Source organism: Zonotrichia albicollis, chromosome 30 (genome assembly GCF_047830755.1).
Source record: "Zonotrichia albicollis isolate bZonAlb1 chromosome 30, bZonAlb1.hap1, whole genome shotgun sequence".
NCBI classification, from domain to species: domain Eukaryota; kingdom Metazoa; phylum Chordata; class Aves; order Passeriformes; family Passerellidae; genus Zonotrichia; species Zonotrichia albicollis.
This window is the reverse complement of record NC_133848.1, coordinates 3260623-3280502: the sequence shown is the minus strand read 5'-3', so window position 1 is coordinate 3280502 and position 19880 is coordinate 3260623. Positions and strand designations below refer to the sequence as shown.

At 53.5% G+C, this 19880-nt stretch overlaps 1 protein-coding gene across 1 annotated transcript; it reads left to right on the top strand.

Moving 5' to 3' along the window:
- The first annotated feature begins 3182 nt into the window (after nt 1–3182).
- On the top strand, nt 3183–13079 carry RHBG (Rh family B glycoprotein). Its single transcript, XM_074529710.1, has 10 exons — nt 3183–3528; nt 5763–5949; nt 7737–7887; nt 8588–8741; nt 9023–9189; nt 10171–10308; nt 10418–10551; nt 10748–10869; nt 11769–11842; nt 12530–13079. The coding sequence occupies exons 1-10, from the start codon at nt 3348–3350 to the stop codon at nt 12596–12598; spliced, it is 1377 nt and encodes a 458-aa protein (XP_074385811.1). The 5' UTR covers nt 3183–3347; the 3' UTR covers nt 12599–13079.
- Nucleotides 13080–19880: the final 6801 nt, after the last annotated feature.

Sequence of the window (19880 nt, the reverse complement as noted above, 5' to 3'; positions counted from 1 at the left end):
GGGCCTGGGTGCAGGGCCCTGCTGGGATTTGGGGTTTATTGCAAAGGGTGTGGGTGCAGGGCCCTTTTGGGATTTGGGGTTTATTGCAAAGGGCCTGGGTGCAGGGCCCTGCTGGGAGCTGCAGCCACAGCTCAGAGCAGGCTGAGAGAAGAGAGGGGGAGAGAGGATGAGGGAAAGAGAGTAAAGGAGTAAAAAAGGTAAGAGACCAAAAAGAGTAAGAGAGTGAGGTTCCCATTACAATACAATAAATCTTCTTCTGTGTTGAATATTCTAATTCTCACTAACCAATCTAGTACAATATACAAGTCCTACAGCATTCACATACAGCCTATAAGAATCACTACATGGCCATACTGGGTTACATTTTAAACCCTAAAAACTCCTCTTTGGGCCCCTTCTGCCAAGCTGTAGGGTCTGCTCTGAGCCTTGGGCCTGTCTGCAAGCAGAGGGTGTTGTTCCATCAAAAGGGGATTACCTTCAGTGACCACACCATTGTTTTCCAGTTGTTCAGTAACTGAGGGATCACAAAGCTTGCTTTCATTTCAATCTCACTTATAGTTTCTATGTTCTCAAAATCTTTTGCCAGACAATCATATTTATGAGGCTTTCTTGTTTCATCTTCCCCAACGCTTCCTCCAGCTCAGAATGCTCAGAGCTTTGTGATCATCACCGTGATGAGCAAAAGGAGCCCATAGCTTTGCTCTCCTGGGCTGAGGGAGGCTAAGCTGGAGCAGCAGCACTGCAATCTCCTCCCTGCATCTCCCCATGGTCATGGGCTGGGTCCGAGGCTCTTCAGGGAGTCTGTCATCTCCCTCCCTCACACTTCCTGTGCCCACGGCTGCAGAAGCACATCCTGTTCTCCCCTGTGAAAAATGCGCGTATTTTATGATTAGCTTTTCGCAAATATTCAAATGAATATGGTATGTGTTGTGTTAGAAAGTAATGCTGTTTTAATTCTCTTAAGTAGTTTTAGGTTATAACAAAATGTTAAAATAGAAACGATGCTATGTAGGATACTTTTTTTAAAGAAAGGACTCGCAGTGAGATAGCAGCCACAGGACACCTGAATCTTTCAGAGAAAGAGAATTTATTGCCCTCTTATCAGAAGAAACGAACTTCTTCCCACCTCGAAGGCGCTGTCAGGATTCAGAGGAAGAAGTTGATGATGACCAGACAGAATCCTGTGTTTGAATGGAATTTATGCATCATGTATGAAGCGTATGAATATGCAACAGGGTATTGCTTTTAAGGGTTGATCCTTTGTTAACGTGGGTCCTTTTTTGGGCTGGTGCTGCCCAGAAAAAGGTACCCGGATATCCATAACTCTTTGTCTCTATTGTCTCATATTGTCCTAATTCAGTTTGTCCAAATTATTATTACTCTAATTGTATTACTATTTTCATGACCATTTTATTACTATAAAACTTTTACAATTCTAAAAACAAGTGATTGGTGTTTTTCACATCCCCCAGCAGCAGCTCTGGATTTCTTGGCTGCAGGATGCTGATTCCCAGCTCCGTGCTATCACAGACGAGCTGTTTCTCACATTTTTCCCAAGTGAAGGCACCAGTTACAGTCCCCAGCCCTCAGCAAACCACAGCCTGAGGCAGAACACTTGCAAGGGCTCCCATGAGTGACTCATCCCCCTTTCCCACCCCGTTAGCATCAGGGCATGACACCAGCCCACCACTGCTTATCTGAGTTCAGAGTTTGGCCCAGCACTGTGGGAAGGAGTCACCCAAGTCACTTCCCAAGTCATTTCTCTGCTCCTTGTCTCTTTTTCTCCCTTTTTGGGATCTGCACCCACTCTGCAGACACTTCTGCAGCAGCAGAGGCAGCCAGAGAAAAGCCAAGGAGCCCCTGGTGCTCAGATCCACCAGCTCCTGGCTGGGCTCCATCACGAGCCTCTGACTCTGCTCCTTGTTCTTAAAAACTCAGATTTTCCTTCTCTCCTCTCGACCCCACAGGAAACCTCACCCCCAAAGCCTCCTGAACACTCATTTTTCCTTCTGACCAGGGAATTTGAGCCAAGCTTTGCTGAGCCAGCACCTCCACAGCAGGTCAGCCCCTTGTGCAGCACCCTCCACCTCCACTGCCTGACCCAGTGCCCAAAACCCACCGTGTTTCTGCAATGCAGAGGCAGAAATCTCATCCATCCCCCCCATATCTCCTGCCTGTGGGAACCCAGGAAATTCCTCTGGCTGCCCTGGATGGCTCAAACCCCTGTCAGGGGGCTCAGAGACCTTGGCACAGATCCCCAGACCCCTGTGCCTCTGATTTAGCCCTTGGAAAAAACAATTACCAACCTTGTATGAAGAATTACAAGCCATGACAGTTAAAGTAGAATGACAGTGAATTTATCACAGGGGCAAAAATAGATTTTTGGGGTTTTTAGAATGGGGGTTCAGGTGGCAAGATGGAGTGATCTGGGCATGCCCAGCCTTTCTCCTTCTTCTTCTTGGCCTTCATCTCTGCTGTGATGTTGACAATTTTAGATTGGTTTAGAGTGGAAGTTCACTGTCTAACATAGGTGATAGGTATTGGGAAATTATTGTAAATAAAGTGCACGTAGTTTTTAGTATAAAAAACTAACACCACCCCAAGGGCTGGAAACAATTACCAGCTTTTTGTGAGGAGCTACAAGCCACAAGAGTTTGAGTAGAATGATAGTGAATTTGTCACAGGGTGAAAAATAGATTTGGGGTTCAGGAGGCAAGATGGAGGAATCTGGGTGTGTCCAGTCTTTCTCCTTCTTCTTCATCTTCTGCTGTGATGGTGGCACTTTTCGATTGGTTTAGAGTAGAAGCTCACTGTCTAACACAGGTGATAGGCATTGGAAAGTAACTGTAAATATTTTTTTGTAAATATTGTAAAGTAACTGTAAATATTTTCTAACATAGGTAATAGGTATTGGAAAGTAATTGTAAATTTTTAAAAAGAATTTTATAGATAAGATACAATAAACAACCTTGAGACTGAGAAATGAAGAGCCCTGACTCCTTCTTCGACCATTGGGCTGGGAAAAGAGATTTTTTAACATTTCTCGGGGGTCACAGTGACCAGCTAGAGACCCCGAGACTGCCCAGAGAGAGGAACACCGACCCCACACACACAGCCCACAGCTCCCAGCACAGTGCCTGCAGCCACCTGGTGTGGCATCATCACCTGTGCAGGTGTGCCAGGGCATCCCAGCCCGAATTTCCGTGTTGGCAGCGCTGCCCTGCTCCCGGCACTCCCTTCGAGGTGAGGAGTAGCTGGCAGCCACCCCAGCAGGAGGAGTTTCACCCTAACCTGGCTCTCCCTCCCCATGCACCCCCTTCTTTGCAGGGCTTCACCTGCCCCCCGACATGCCTGAGCACGCAGCCGCCTCCAGGCTGTGGTTCTCGGGGCTGTGCTTCCTCCTGCAGATCCTCCTCATCCTCCTGTTCGCGGTGTTGGTGCGCTACAGCCCCGAGGGCAGCCCCGGGCCGTGCCCCCCTCAGCTGAACTGCAGCCAGAGGAGCCAGGACCCGAATTTCCTGCAGCCCCGTGAGTAGAACCCTCCTGATATGGGGATAGCACTGGGTGTCACCTGCAGAGCTGGCACTGGCTCCAGAGATACCAGAGAGGCACCATCGAGCTGCAGGTGTGGGGTGCTGGTGATTCCCAGAGGGGTAGAGCCGACATGCTGCAAGGATTTCTGAAATACTTGCAGCAAAAGAGGGAAATTTGGGGCTGGGGTGTGTGTTAGAGCAGTGGAGCTCAGAAGGGATCACTGAGTGCAGTGGAAAACTGGGAATCATCATTCCATGCCTGATAAGGGTGCACAGCAGCTGCTCCTGGCACTTCAGAGCTTCCCCAGCCAGGTTTGCAGTGCCAAGGGCCTCTCACCAAGCACCTTCCAAGGAGGATTGGAGCTCAGAAGGGATCACTGAGTGCAGTGAAAATCAAGGGATCATCATCCCAAGCCTCGTATGGAGCACAGCAGCTGCTCCTGGCACTTCAGAGCTTCCCACTGACCAGCCAGGTTTGCTGGGTTCTCACTGAGCCCCTTCCACAGACGACTGCAGGTGTGGGGTGCTGGTGATTCCCAGAGGGGTTGAGCAGACACGCTGCAAGGATTTCTGAAATACTTGCAGCAAAAGAGGGAAATTTGGGGCTGGGGTGTGTGTTAGAGCAGTGGAGCTCAGAAGGGATCACTGAGTGCAGTGGAAAACTGGGAATCATCATTCCAATGCCTGATAAGGGTGCACAGCAGCTGCTCCTGGCACTTCAGAGCTTCCCCAGCCAGGTTTGCAGTGCCAAGGGATTCTCACCAAGCACCTTCCAAGGAGGATTGGAGCTCAGAAGGGATCACTGAGTGCAGTGAAAATCAAGGGATCATCATCCCATGCCTGGTAGGGAGCACAGCCAGGGTGGCTGCCAGGTTCTCCTCACCTGCTCCTGGGACTGCAGGGTGTGCAGAGCTTCCCACCTGGGTTTGCAGTGCCAGGGGATTCACACCGAGCCCCTTCCATGGAGGATTGGAGCTCAGAAGGGATCACTGAGTGCAGTGAGAATCAAGGGATCATCATCCCAAGCCTGGTGTGGAGCACAGCAGCTGCTCCTGGCACTTCAGGGTGTGCAGAGCTCCCCAGCTGGGGTTTGCAGCCAGCAGGTTCTCCCGGTTCCTCCTGCCCACGTAACCCCACCCTGCAGTGACTCACGGAGCAGCCCGCCCCACAGCTGTCAGCTGTGCAAAGGGCATCCAGCCCGAGCAAGAATCAGGCCCCCCATCCTCTGATTTGCCACCAAATGGTGCCAGACTGACCCCAGTTCTCTGCTCATCCTGTGAATTGGGGCAGGATGCCTTCAGGGGTGCTGACATCTCAGAGGCACTTTGATGCTGCTCTGGTGGGTGCCGCCAGCTCCGAGGTTTCTGCGCTGTGGGATGAATGTCCTGAGATATCTGCACAGGGCAGATGAGGATGGGGTGGCCTGGAGAGGCTGCAGAGGGTCCGGGGTGGCTGTAGCTGTCCCTAGCACTCCCCACTGCAGATCTCCAAGGAAGATCTTCTGTGGGAACCCAGAACATCCCCCTGGCTGACCAAGACCCCTGCCAGGGGACTCAGAAACCCAAAACACCTGTGTGGTTTTGATTATGACCCATGGAGCAAATTACCAACCTTATATGAAGATCAGCAAGACACAACAGTTTAAGTAGAATAATAGTGAAGCTATCATAAGGTGGAAAATGGATTTTTGGGGTTTTTAATATGGGGGTTCAGGGAGCAAGATGAAGGAATCTGGGCATGTCCAGTCTTTCTCCTTCTTATTCTTCTTGGCCTCCATCTTCCGCACTTTTAGAGTGGTTTAAGGTAGAAGCTCACTGTCTAACACAGGTGATAGGTATTGGGAAGTAATTGCAAACATTGTACAGGTAGTTTTTAGTATAAAAAGATAACACTGCCCCAGGGGCAGGCAGAGTGCCTGGAACTGTCCTGCTGGACAGAGAAAATTTTTTATAGATAAGACACAATAAACAACCTTGAGACCGAGAAATTAAGAGCCCTGACTCCTTCTTCAAGTGCTGGGCTGGGAAAAGAGACTTTGCAACTTTTCTCGGGGTCACTCTGACCAGCTAGAGATCGTGACAATCTTCCACCGTGGCTCCAGACTCACATCAAGTGCAGAGAGCCTTCATCTCCCAAACCTGGGGGTGTCTCAGCTGTTGGGGACCATCAGGAGGGTGTTTGCCCTCCCTCAGCGCCCCCAGACCCATCCCTGTGCCTCTCCCCACACAGGGTTTCAGGATGTCCACGTCCAGCTGCTCCTCAGCTTTGGGCTGCTCGTGGCCTTCCTCAGCCGCTATGGGCCGGGCAGTGCTGCCATCATCATCCTCATCACAGCCTTCTCCATCCAGTGGGCTGTCCTCATGCAGGGCATGCTTTTCTTCTTCCTCAGCGGCAAGATTTCCGTGGGAGCTCAGAGGTAAGGCCGGAGGGAGCTGCTGAGCCCAGCCCAGCCCTGGCACACGGGCTCCCTCCTCTGTAAAACTCGGGGCTCTGCTTTGGAGGAGCATTTGCACACAAGTGGGACGGGGTTCTTTGAGTACCACTGTAAGAGCCTAAATGAGAGATGTGGGACTCAGGTTGGCTCTTCAAAATGCAGTTTATTGTATACAAAATGCACTTGATTGTATCCAAGAGTTACAGCAGTCCAGGATTGTGGGTGACAGAGCTGTGCCTACAGCTGCCAGCTCCTGCTGCAGGCAGGCCTGCAGACCCTTTGGTTTTGGTTACAGTGCATTATAAACTTTTCTTTTGGTTATAATGCATTGTACACTTTTCTTTTGGTTACATTGCATGATATACTTTTCTTTTGCTTACATTACATTATAAAATTTTCTTTTGGTTACAATGCGTTATATACTTTTCTTTTGGTTGCAATGCATTATAAACTTTCTTTTTGGTTGCAATGCATTATAAATTTTCCTTTTGGTTACAATGCATTGTATACTTTGCTGAGCATCTCAATACAGCAGAACCAATCTATACCTTAACTATTATCTCTAGCCTATCATAACTACTATAATTACCATATTCATGTTACTGCTCTCCAGTCACTAAAAGTCAGTGCATTACAGCTTAAGCTGGAAGTTGTTTTTCAGTTTTTCAGTTTTCCATTTTCTTGCAGTGGAAAATTCTGAGACCTTTTTTCTGCTTGCAACTTTGCTGCCTTGTTTGCCTGTGCCATCTTTCTGCTTGGTAAAAACATCTTCATGTTTGGGGTGGGTTTATCCTTTATTCTAAGCCATAAAACCCCTCATAACTAACATGAAATACCCTTTGTCTCCTTGGTTAGCCAGTAAAATTGGCTCAGCAATTCTTTTCTTCTGTATCAAAACTTGCTTCCATCTCTATTCCTTCATCAGACTCTACATTTAAAGCTAAGCACACATATCTGTGAGACTTTCTTGTCAAACTTTCATCCTTTCCAACACAAAATAGCGCTGGGGCCATTTCTGGGTGCTGAGGCTTGGCTGGGTTTGGGGTGTTTGTGTCCAAACCCAGATATTTTCACCTCTGAGCACTTCCCCACTCCACTGGAGCAGCCTGGAACACCCAACTCACCCCAGGGTGCAGGAGATGAAGGTTCCCCCCTGCCTCTGTCAGGGTTTGGGGGAGAACTGAGCAGCTCTAGGCTGGGGGAAGGTGATTCCTGAAGGGTTTTGTGCTCATTTTCTTATGGGCAACTGAAGTTACCCAGGTGACCAAAGAGCCACCTCCGGGTGTCCCCACTGTGGCCTGAGAACCCAGCAGTGCTCCAGGGCTTGGGGTGAAAGGGATGGGGCCATTTCTTGCCTGTCTGGATACTTTGAGCACCTGGAGAGTGCAAAGGAGGCTCCTTTTCTGCCCCAGCAGAGGTGAGGTGTGTCCTCTGAAAGAGCCCAAACCAAACCTGGGCATGGAGACAGTAAAATCTGTAAATAATTCACCTCCAGAAAGCAAGGGTAAATCCAGCACTCCTTCAGTTCTTCTTGCCAAATGCTTGAGGCTTTCTTGTCAAACTTTCATCCAACATCTCACCCTGGCAAGGGCTGTGTGAGCCCTGCCAAGGGATTTAGGGGCGCACTCTGCCCCCCACCTGCCTCAAGCCCAGCCATCCCTGTGCCACCAGCACCTCTTCAGCTCCTGATCCCTGCCAGCTCTCCCCAGCCCCTGTGCTCACCCCTGGCAGTGCCAGCTCCAGTCTCACACTCTTCCTCTCCTTCCCAGCATGGTCAGTGCTGATTTCTGCACCGCAGCTGTTCTGATCTCCACTGGAGCTGTCCTGGGCAGGGTGAGCCCTGTGCAGATGCTGCTGCTGGCCCTGCTGGAAGTGACCCTGTGCACCCTCAATGAATTCATCCTGCTCAGTCTCATGGGGGTGAGTCACCCACTGGGACAGGGATTGGCCCTGGGTTTGGGCTCCTCTTGGCAAGTTCTGCCTCATCTGGAGAGGCAAATCCCTCACCCTGCTGTAGTATTTGCACTGGTTGTTGTTGGTTTCCTGGGTCTGGATTGAAGGCACTTGAGACAGTAGTTTATGTTCAGATTCAGGTGTTTATTATTTCCTAATTTCTTATCAGTAAAACAGTCTCATTGCTGTGAGTTCAGCAGCTTTTCAGTAGAAGGCACAAAATGGCCAACAGTCTTTTGTTACAAGGTCTTTTAAGACTAAACTATCCAATTAAGAGCTGACACCTGGATTATTTTCCCTTTTAACCCAATAACTGATCCCAATGGGGACTTTTCTGCCCAATTACAAAACGCCACCCAAACCCATGAAGAAGAAGGAAGAAGAAACCCAGGATGACACTCTGTGCCCTCCATCTTGCATACTAAAAATCCCAAACCCTAAATTTCTCACCAAGAGATAAACCTACACTACTCTCTATTATCTGTTTCACACTTTTGTGGATTCTGGTCTATTCTGGAGTTTAGGAAACTTTCTCCATGGATGAGGGTCACAGTCAGTGCTCCCTGGGGGTCAGGGCACCCCAGAGCAGACAGAGGAACATTCCTGGTGCCCTGGGTTTCTATATCACCCCAATTCCTGCACTTTCCGTGTTTTCCACACTCCCCAGGTGAGCGACAGTGGAGGCTCCTTGACTGTGCACACCTTTGGTGCTTATTTTGGCCTGATGGTTTCACGGGTCCTGTACCAGCCCCATAAGGACAAGAGGAAGAGGGAAGAGCAGCAGGATAAGGGGCACCACAAGGATGTCTTTGCTGTGGTTGGTATGGAGCTCAAATCTGCAGCACCTAGAGCTGGTGGTGGAAGGGTTGTCACCAATCTGAGGGTGTGGCTTTGAGCAGGAGATTGCTGCAAACATCAAGGACAGATGTCCTGCACCTCCCTATGGACTTGTCTGGGCTGCACCACCCTCTTCTAGAAAAACCATTTCCTTGTGTTCTATCTGAACCTCCCTTGTGGCCTCGTGCATCTCTTGGCCCTCACAGGAACTTTCTGTCCCACAAGGGATCAACTCCAGCACCAAGACCTGTTCTATTCCCTGCAGGAACCATCTACCTGTGGATCTTCTGGCCCAGCTTCACCTCCACCACCACTGTCCACCACGATGGAGAGAACTGGGCAGTGCTCAACTCCTACTTCTCACTGGTGGCAAGCACCGTGTCCACCTTCATCCTCTCTCCTGTGCTCTATGAGGAGAGCACCCCAAGGATGGTAGGTCAGTCCTGTCCTGGGACAAACCCACACCCTGTCCTGTAGGAGAAGGCCTGAACACACCCAGGGAAAAAGGGGAGGCCTGTTAGGCTCATTAAGGTTCATTAAGAACCAATTTGTGACCGTGTTCACAGAGGTCCGAGGAAGAGGGAAGAGATGAGGATGTGACTCAATGTTTCAGAAGGCTTGATTTATTATTTTATTATATATATTATTGTCGCAGACATCTTTTATGGAAAATCCTTTCCTTAAGATTTTTCCTCCTGAGAAGCTGGGAGGCCTCAGGAACAAAATGTAAACAATGGTTATCTGCTGCTGTGGGATGCAACAGGTGCATCTGGGATTGGGCTCATGTGGTTGTTTTTAATTAATGGCCAATCACAGCCCAGCTGGCTCGGACTCTGTCTGAGCCACAAACCTTTGTTATTATTCCTTCTTTTTCTATTCTTAGCCAGCCTTCTGATGAAATCCTTTCTTCTATTCTTTTAGTATAGTTTTAATGTAATATATATCATAAAATAATAAATCAAGCTTTCTGAAACATGGAGTCAGATCCTTGTTTCTTCCCTCTTCCTCAGACCCCTGTGAACATGGTTACATATTATATTAAAACTATACTAAAAGAATAGAAGAAAGGATTTCATCAGAGGCTAGCTAAGAATAGAAAAAGAAGGAATGAATAACAAAAGCTTTTGGCTCAGACAGAGTCTGAGCCAGCTGGGCTGTGTTTGGTCATTAATTAGAAACAACCACATGAGACCAATCCCAGATGCACCTGTTGCATTCCACAGCAGCAGATAATCACTGTTTACATTTTGTTCCTGAGGCCCCTCAGCTTCTCAGGAGGAAAAATCCTAAGGAAAGGATTTTTCAGAAAATATCATGGCTACACCAATTTGAGGAAGACAAACACCCCTCTCCCAGCCCCATGCTGGTGCTTTCCATGGAGTCCATTCCCCTGACCGTGTCTTGTTCCATCAGGTTCAGCTCCAGGATGCCACCCTGGCTGCCATGGCCGTGATGGGCATGGCTGGGGAGATGCTGCTCACCCCCTTTGGTGCCCTCATCGCAGGGTTTCTGGTTGGCCTCATCACCCCCCTTGGCTTCAGATTCTTCACGGTGAGTCCCCAGGGATGCTGATCCCAGCCCAGGGATCGGCTCCCAAACCCGCAAACGCCTGGGCAGCTGATCCCAGCCCACCACCAGCTCTTCCCTGTGCTCTCCCCAGCCTGTTCTGCACTCCAAGCTGAAAATCCAGGACACGTGTGGGGTGCACAACACCCACGGGCTGCCCGGGGTGCTGGGGGCCCTGCTGGGGACGCTGCTGACGCTGCTGGCCACCGCTGACACTTTTGGTTACAGGTGAGAGGAGCCAGGATCGGGGCTGCCAGTGCCTTATGCACCAAGCTGGGGTCACCACAACCCCTGAGATCAGAGCTGCTCCACTCCCCTGGTACAGCAGCCCTTTAGGAGGCAAAACCCAGAGATATGAGCCAAACAAAGCTCCCAAAACAAGCAAAAGCAGCTCCCCAAAGCCTGTCCCCTGTCTGGCATGCAGGCTGGAGCTGGTGTTCCCACTGGTGGCCCAGGGCAGCCGGACAGTCACTGACCAAGCGTTCATGCAGTTCAGTGCCCTGCTCCTCACCCTGCTGCTTGCCACGCTCGGGGGCTGGATCACGGGTGAGTTCTGCCTCCAGCACAGAGGGACGGAGGGGCAGGGAATGGATGGGTTTGGGGGAAAGGGCAGGAGCAGCTTCAAAGCAAAGCATCCACTCCCGCAGAGCCAGGGGTGCTCAGCACTGGGCAAACCCAGCCGAGATCGGGGCCAGGGCTCCCCTTGGGACTGCGTTTCTCATGCAGGGCCGGGGCCATCCATGGGGCTTTACTCCCCGCTGGCCGGGGGTCTCCCCAGTCCGTGCTCCCCCCGGTCCGTGCTCCCTGCTGTGTCCGGAGCTTTCCCCAGGTCCGCTCTTCTCCCGGGGTCCCCGCGGGGGTCTGGGCTCCCCCCGGTTCCGGATCCCGGTTCCCCCTGGCACCCCCCGGTGCCGGTTCCCCCTGGTCCCGATTCCCCCCAGTCCCGGTTTCCCCCGGTCCCGGTTCATCCCCGGTCCCGTCTCCCTCCGGCTTCCCCCCGATCCCGGCTGCCCCCGGCTCCCCCCAGTCCTGGTTCCCCCCCGCTCCCCGCTTCTCCCCGCTCCCCCCGGTCCCGGCACCCCTCGATCCCGGTTCCCCCCAGTTCCAGCTCCCGTCTCCTCCCCGGTCCCCGTTCCCCCCGGTCCCAGTTCCCACCGCTCCCCCCGGTCCCAGCACACCCTGATTCCCGGCTCCCCTCGGACCCGGTTCCCCACGGCTCCTCCCGGTCCCAGCACCGCCCTAGTCCCGGTTCCCCCCGGTTCCCCCTCGCTCCCCCCGGTCCCGGCTGCCCCCGATCCCCGTTCCCCCCAGTCCCGGTCCCGTCTCCCCCCGGTTCCCCCCGCTCCCCGGTCTCGGTCCCCGCCGCCGCCGCTAGATGGCAGGGGAAGCCCGGGCAGCGGCCGCCCCGCTCTCAGCCGCCCTCGCCCGGCTTTGGGTGTCCTCAGGAACCATCCTGAAAATCAAGGTGCCGAGGTGCTGCGCGGACACCCAGTACAAGGAGAGCCCCGGCTTGCAGGAGGTAAAGCTGGGAATTGGTGGTAAAAAGGGATTTTTGGGTCTCAGGCAGCGGCAGGGATTGGGTATTTCCCCACAGCTTCTTCCTCTTGCAGCAGCATTTAGGGCAGGAGAGCTGCAGTAAATGCCCGTGGGCAGAGAATCCCTGACTCTCTTTAGGTGTTTTAGGTGCTCCTCTCTAAAAGCACCAGGTCCAACCATTCCAATGCTGTCGAGGTCACCACTAAACCATGTCCCCAAAAATCTTTAAATCCATCCAGGGATGGAGACTTTGCCACTCCCCTGGGCAGCCTGTGCCAGTGCTGGATGATTCCAGTGGTGGAATTTCCCCCAAACTTCCATCTAAACCTTCCTGGTGGAAGCTGAGCCCACACCCAGCCCCGCTCTGCCCTGAGCCGGGCCCATTTCTGCCCCTCTCTTGTCCCTCAACAGGGCCCATTTCTGCCCTTATCTTTTCCCTGAGCAGGGCCCATTTCTGCCCCTCTCTTGTCCCTGAGCAGGGCCCATTTTTGTCCCTCTCTGAGCAAGGCCCATTTCTGCCCCTCTCTTGTCCCTCAACAGGGCCCATTTCTGCCCTTATCTTTTCCCTGAGCAGGGCCCATTTCTGCCCCTCTCTTGTCCCTGAGCAGGGCCCATTTTTGTCCCTCTCTGAGCAAGGCCCATTTCTGCCCCTCTCTTGTCTCTGGTGCAGGTGCCTGAGGAAGGATCTGAGCCCAGTGCCAGTGGAAAGGAGGAGCTGGGCATCAGCACCTTGGTGTAACAACCCCAAAACCTCTCTGTGGGGTGTGCCATGGCCAGTGCCAGTTGGTTCTGGCAGCCTGAACCTTCCAACAAGAGCCAGCCAAACGTTTTTGGGAGCAGCTGGGTGTCCCCAGGCCTCTGCAGGGTGAAGAGGAGCTGCAGGATCCCTGCGTTTGCTCAGGGTGTCCAGGCTTGGCTCAGCCACGTCCCCTCCCTGCTCCTTGCCTCAGTTTCCCCATCAGCTGCTCTCTGGAGGGAGGCAATGGGGAGAGGAAGGATGGCTGTGGTGGGGAGTGGGCCCAGGAGGCTGAACAGAAAGCAGCAAAGACTTTGTACAGATATTTTTGTGCACATAGCAATTAAAATATATGGATTTTTTGGTAGCTTTGTTGGATTTGCCCCTGAATTCTCATGGCCCGTGCCCAGCCCTGCTGGCTGTTTCCTTCAGGTGTCATCCAGTGAGGAAGGCAAAGCCCCCCAGTTTGCCCAGCACCCCACAGAGGGGCTCCCACTCCCCTGGGAGCAGACTGGAACACTCTGGAACCCTCAAGGGATCCCACAGAGAGCCCTGCAGTGACTGGAGCAGGGCCACAGCCCCAGAGGGCTCCTAGAGGGGCCATTCTGGATGTGCTGGGGGTCCCCAATGTCGGGGACACCTTGGGGTCCCATCTCCCACGAGCCTGGGGTGGCTGCCAGACGCTTCCACACCTCCTGTGCCAGACTGGCACTCACCACGTGGGATTCCTGTGGGCACAGGTGTGCCCAGCTGCCAGTGTCACCATCCCTGAGGAGGGGACACAGCCCCACAGGGGACAGGGGTGCAGGGACAGCACAGCAAAGTTTGGGGGAAATGCTTTGCCACAGGTGGGATTCTCTTGTGCTGGTATCTGCTGCTGTTGAAGCACACGGGTTTCCTTTAGCTGAATGGACAAAAAGGAGGACAAAATTTCAAAATTTCAATTTCAAAATTTCAAAAGAAGGACAAAATTTCATTAATTCAATGCATTAATGGAATTCTTAATGAAAAGCATTTGTTTGTGATCATAAAACATCACTGTAAAACACAGCAGGAAGTCATAACATCTTGCTTTGATATAAGGCAAAGTATCACTTTAAACTTTCCCCAGTTTCGTTGTCCCTTACAGAAAATGGTGAAATCAGCACAATAAAGCCTTGGTGTCACTGAAATTCCATGACGAAAGGAAGGGAAGTGGGTCAGGCGTTCCTGCTGCCGCTGCAGGCCCTGAGGAAGGTCTGTGCAGGGACCTCAGCCCCACTCCTGGCTCAGGGGACAGGGGAGGACACGTCCCTGTCCCCGTGTCCGTGTGACACGAGGAGGGAGGTGCAGGGTGCAGCAGGGCTGGTGCCCATCGCCCCTTGCATGAGCTGCAGAGCCATGACCCCACATCCCAGTGCAGAACCCCGACCCTGATCCCACATCCCCCTGAAAAACACTGACCCACATCCCCCTGTACCCTGACCCCACATTCCCTGCAGAACCCTGACCCTGCAGACCCCAACCCCACATCCCCCTGCAGAACCGTGACTCCATGTCCCCCTGCAGACCCCTGACCCTGACCCCACATCCCCCTGCAGAACCCCAGCCCCACATTCCCTGCAGAACCCTGACCCCACATCCCAGTGCTGAACCCCAATCCCACATCCCCCTGCAGAACCCAGACCCACATCCCCCTACAGAACTCTGGCCCTGCAGAACCCCGGCCCCACATTCCCTGCAGAACCCTTGCCCCACATCCCAGTGCAGAACCCCGATCCTGACCCCACATCCCCCTGAAAAACACTGACTCACATCCCCCTGTACCCTGACCCCACATCCCCCTGCAGACCCCACATCCCCCTGCAGAACCCTGACCCTGCAGACCCCAATCTCAGATCCCCCTACATAACCCTGACCCCAGAGCCCCCTGCAGACCCCACATCCCCTGCAGACCCCTCACCCCACATCCCAGTGCTGAACCCAAATCCCACATCCCCCTGCAGAACCCTGACCCTGCAGAACCCCAACCCCACATGCCCCTGCAGACCCCACATCCCCTGCACAACCCCAGCTCTGCATCCCTCTGCAGAACCCTGACCCCACATCCCCCTGCAGAGCCCAGCCCCAAATCCCCTTGCAGAACCCTGACCCCACATCCCCTGCAGACCCCAACCCCACATCCCCTGTTTATTTCACCCTGCAGACCCCTGACCCACCTCACCCTTTTCCCCATCCCTCTCCTCCCCTTTCCCAGCCATCCCCCTTCTCCGTTTTTGATCTCCTCGCAGCGCATCTCAAAAGCAACCCCACTGCGCCGGCGAGCAAATCCGCTGCAGTGAGATCATTGCGAGACCCTCAGACGTCGGGGTCGGGTGTGAAATGGACCCTCCCTCCCTCCTCCTCCTCCTCCTCAAAGGCTGTTATGTTTTGTAATCGGATTAAGGGCAGCCCTGCGCCCTCCCCACGCCGCTCCGGCCGCTCTCCCCGCGCTTGTTTAAGCGAGCGCGGAGCTCTCCGTGCGCGGGGAGCCTGAAAGGTTTAGTCAGCGAACAAATTGCTTCTCTGTAGGGGCCGTTTTCTTCCCGAGTTGAACATAATGATGGCAGTTTGAGGAACAGATGGTGCGGCTAAGCACGGATAATCCCGACGGGCTCGGCGAGAGCAGCGCCGGCTCTGCCCGCAGCGCCCGCGGCCGGCCCGGGACCGGAGGGACCCCGGTGATCGCACCCCGACCGAGCACAGGGAGCTCAGCCCGTCCTCGCACCTCTGCTGCCCCCGTTTGGGTGCCAGACTCCGCTCGTGCCTCAGTTTCCCCCGTGGGGAACCTCTGCTCCGTCACTTTGCAAGGCAGGGCTCACCTCCGGATCGCAGGGACCTGGGGAGATGTAATGTGAGACAGAACAGCCTTCCCACAGCTGAGAACAGCTCCTTTCCCTCTCCTTTTCCTATTTTACCCTTCTCTCCAGCGGTATTGGAGATGTGGAAAGAGCTGAAGAAATTCCAGCAGCTCATTTCCCTCTCCTTTTCCTATTTTGCCCCTCTCATTCAGTCTTGTAAGGCAAAGATTGAAGACTAAACCCCTTCTTAGAGTTACCTTACCACCCTGCCTCGGGAAGAAAGGATTCAAACCCTCATATCCCCAGCAGTATTGGAGATGTGGAAAGAGCTGAAGAAATCCCAGCAGCCCCTTTCCCTCTCCTTTTCTTATTTTACTCCTCTCTCCAACAGTATTGGAGATGTGAAAAGAGCTGAAGAAATTCCAGCAGCTCATTTCCCTCTCATTTTCCTATTTTGCCCCTCTTATTTGGTCTTGTAAGGCAAAGATTGAAGACTAAACCTTACCACCCTGCCACAGGAAGGGTTACCTTACCACCCTGCCTCGGGAAGAAAGGATTCAAACCCTCATCTCTCCAACAGTATTGGAGATGTGGAAAGAGCTGAAGAAATCCCAGCAGCTCCTTTCCCTCTCGTTTTCCTATTTTGCCCCTCTTTCCAGCAGTACTGGAGATGTGGAAAGAGCTGAAGAAATTCCAGGGGTTGGGTGTGCAGTGTGCCCGTGTCAAGCTCCGGGATGCTGGGATCTGCTCACTAAATGAGTCTTTATTTAAAACTTTATTAAAACTTTATTAAAAACATCAGCGGGAAGAGCCTGAGGCCCCACAGACACAATGCAGACAGGGCAAGGGACGGACACAGGAGCAAACCCTGCCCATGCCAGGCTGGCACCACAGACCCTTCCCCACACCACAGGGCACGGACACATCACCATGGAGCAAGCCCTGCCAATGCCAGGCTGGCACCAGAGAGCCTTCCCCATGCCAGGCTGGCACCAGAGACCCTTCCCCAGGCCATGGGGCATGGACACATGCATGGAGCCAGCCCTTCCCACTCCAGGCTGGCACCAAAGACCCTTGCCCATACCACGGGGCACGGACACATCTGCATGGAGCAAGCCCTGCCTATGCCAGGCTGGCACCACAGACCTTTCCCCACACCAGGCTGGGACCACAGAGCCCTTCCCCATGCCATGGGGCATGGATCCATCTCCATGGGGCAAGCCCTGCCTATGCCAGGCTGGCACCAGAGACCCTTCCCCACACCAGGCTGGCATGAGAGACCCTTCCCCATGCCACGGGGACGGGACACATCACCATGGAGCAAGCCCTGCCCATGCCAAGCTGGGACCAGAGACCCTTCCCCACTCCAGGCTGGCACCACAGACCCTTCCCTATGCCATAGGGCACTGAGACATCTGCGTGGAGCAAGCCCTGCCCACACCAGGCTGGCACCACAGACCTTTTCCCACACCAGGCTGGCACCACAGACCCACATCATGGGGCACAAACACGTCAGCACAGAACAAGTCCTGCCCACACCAGGCTGGCACCACAGACCCTTCCCCACACCTCGGGGCTCTCCCAGCCCCCAGGACACACCCCAGGCACCCTGCACCTCATGCCTGTGTCCGGAGGGTTTGTTTATTCACATCCCCTGAGGGCCCCGGCTCTGACAGCTCCCCTGCCCTCTCCGTGGCAGCCCAGCTGCCGGCAGACCTGCACAATTCACCTCTCGCTAATGCAGGAGCTCCATCAGCTGCTCGGGGGGCGTCTCACAAGTCAAAGCAATAACAGCATCCCTGTGCTACAGCTGGGGAAACTAAGGCACACAAAGAGGTGCCCGGGAGTCCATTGGAATTAGGAGCAGGACAAAGCCCGAGCTCGTGGTGTGCATGTCCTTACACATCCACAGCCCCCACCCCCGAGCAGCTGATGCCGTGTGCTGGTTGATAGAAAGGCAGCTAATCATCTTTGCCACCTTCCTCGGAGTGTGAATCGTTATCCCAGCGACACCTGGAGAGCTCCTTGTCAGACACATCCCATAATGGGCGCCATATGGGAGAGGCAGGGCTGGGGAGAGGGGCCACAGGGGCCTGGCCGCCCCCACTCTGAACAAAGAGCTTCCCAGTACGGACCCAGGAGCTTCCCAGTACGGACCAGTATCACCAGTGATGGTTTGGAAGGTCAGCAGCAAGGAGAGAGCCCAGGCAGAGGTGGCACTGGAGGAAGAGGCACCACTGGTGGCACTGAACACCTCAAACCCCCCCCAGACAGCCCTGCCCTTGGGAAAGGACATGAAAAATGACAAGTGGAGGTTAAAGGCAGCAGAGCCACGGAGCCCTGGCACCCCAAACCCTTCAAAGCACATCAGAACCTCTGCTCAGTGCCAGCCTGGCAGTGTAGGGACCCCTGGCACCCTAAACCCTTCAAAGCACATCAGAGCCTCTGCTCAATGCCAGCCTGGCAGTGGCACCATGAGTATAGGGAGCCCTGGCACCCCAAACCTTCCAAAACACATCCCAGCATGTTGGGAGCCTCTCCTCATGCCAGTCTGGCAGTGGTACCATGGGTGTAAGGAGGCCTGGTACCCCAAACCCTCCAAAGCACCTCAGAGCCTCTGCTCAGTGCCAGCCTGGAAGTGGCACTGTGGGTGTAGCCCTGGCAACCCAAACACTCCAAAGCACATCCCAGCATGTCTGGAAACCTCTGCTCAGTGCCAGCCTGGTAGGGGCACCCCAAACCCTCTAAAGCACATCCCACCATGCCTGCGAGCCTTTGCTCATGCCTGTCTTGCACAGGTACCATGGGTATAGGGAGCCCTGGCACCCCAAACCCTCCAAAGCACATCCCACTGTGCCTGGGAGCCTCTGCTCAGTGCCAGCCTGGCAGTGGCACCGTGGGTATAGGGAGCCCTGGCACCCCAAACCCTCCAGAGCACATCCCACTTTGCCTTGGAACCTCTGCTCATGCCAGCCTGGCACTGTGGGTGTAGGAGCCCTGGCACCCCAAACCCTCCAAAGCACATCAGAACCTCTGCTCATGCCAGTGGCACTGTGGGTATAGGGAGCCCTGGCACAGGATGGTGCCAGGGGAGACACAATGGGAATTAGGGCCAGGTCCCTGTGCTTGGGCTGCCCCAGAGCCCCCCAGCTCCTCCCTGACCCCAAACTCTGGGGCAGAGCTCGGTGCCCACTGCAATTACAGAGCCACCTTTTCAGGCCCCCATTCATTGCCAGAGCCATAATGAGCCCCCAGGCCTCATCAGCGGGGGAAAGCAATTAAAATTGCTGCCCTGGTGGCTGCGTGGGTGGCTCTGGTGTGGGTTGATGCCAGTGCCCCTTTTGGGGTGAGTGGGCACTGCCAGGCTGGGCAGGGCTCACATTGCTGCGTGTCCCTGGGGGTGAACAATCGCCTCGTTCTTCCCTGGGTTCAAAGAATAATAAAATAAAAATAAAGAGGGAATAAAGGCCCCAGCAAAGCCGGGAGTCAAGTTTATTTACAAACTGAGTATGAAGTGAAGGGCCTGGAACAAAGGTGTTATGTAAGGGACAGTCACTAAGGGGCTCTTTACCCACGCTAATTGCCACTTGCTCCATGATATCCATTTATCTCACAGCTGAAATGGCCTCCTCAGCCCTGTGGGTTCAAGCAGGGCTTGTTTGCAGCACTGCCCAGTGCAATTAGTGCAGCAGCACAGGGGCTGCTACAGTTCTGTCAGCACCCAGGGCATCCCTCTGGCTCTCCTGAGCAGCCCAGACCCTGCCAGGGGGCACAGGGACCCTGGCACAGAGCCCAGAATGCCCCTGTGGGTTTGATTATAACCTGTGAAGCAAGTTACCAACCTTAGATTAAGATCTGCAAGCCACAACAGTTTAATAGAGTAATAGTGAAGTTGTCACAGGGTGAAAAATAGATTTTTTGGGGTTTTTAGAATGGAGTTTCAGGAGGCAAGATGGACAGAACTGGGCATGTCCAGCCTTTCTCCTTCTTCCTCTTGGCCTCCATCTTCTGCTGTGATGGTGGCACTTTTGGATTGGTTTAGAGTAGAAGCTCACTGTCTAACATGAATGATAGGTATTGGGAAGTAATTGTAATCATTGTACAGGTAGGTTTTAGTAAAAAAAACTAACACCACGCCAAGGGCTGGAAACAATTACCAGCTTTGAGTGAGGAGTTACAAGCCACAAGAGCTTAAGTAGAATGATAGTGAAGTTATCACGGGGTGAAAAATAGATTTTTTGAGGTTTTTGGTATGGGGGTTCAGGGGGCAAGCCTGGGCATGTCCAGCCTTTCTCCTTCTTCCTCCTGGCCTCCATCTTCTGCTGTGATGGTGGCACTTTTGGATTGGTTTAGAGTGGAAGCTCACTGTCTAAGATGGGTGATAGGTATTGGGAAGTTATTGTAAATACTGTACACGTAGTTTTTAGTATAAAGACATAACACTGCCCTGGGGGCAGGCAGAGTAT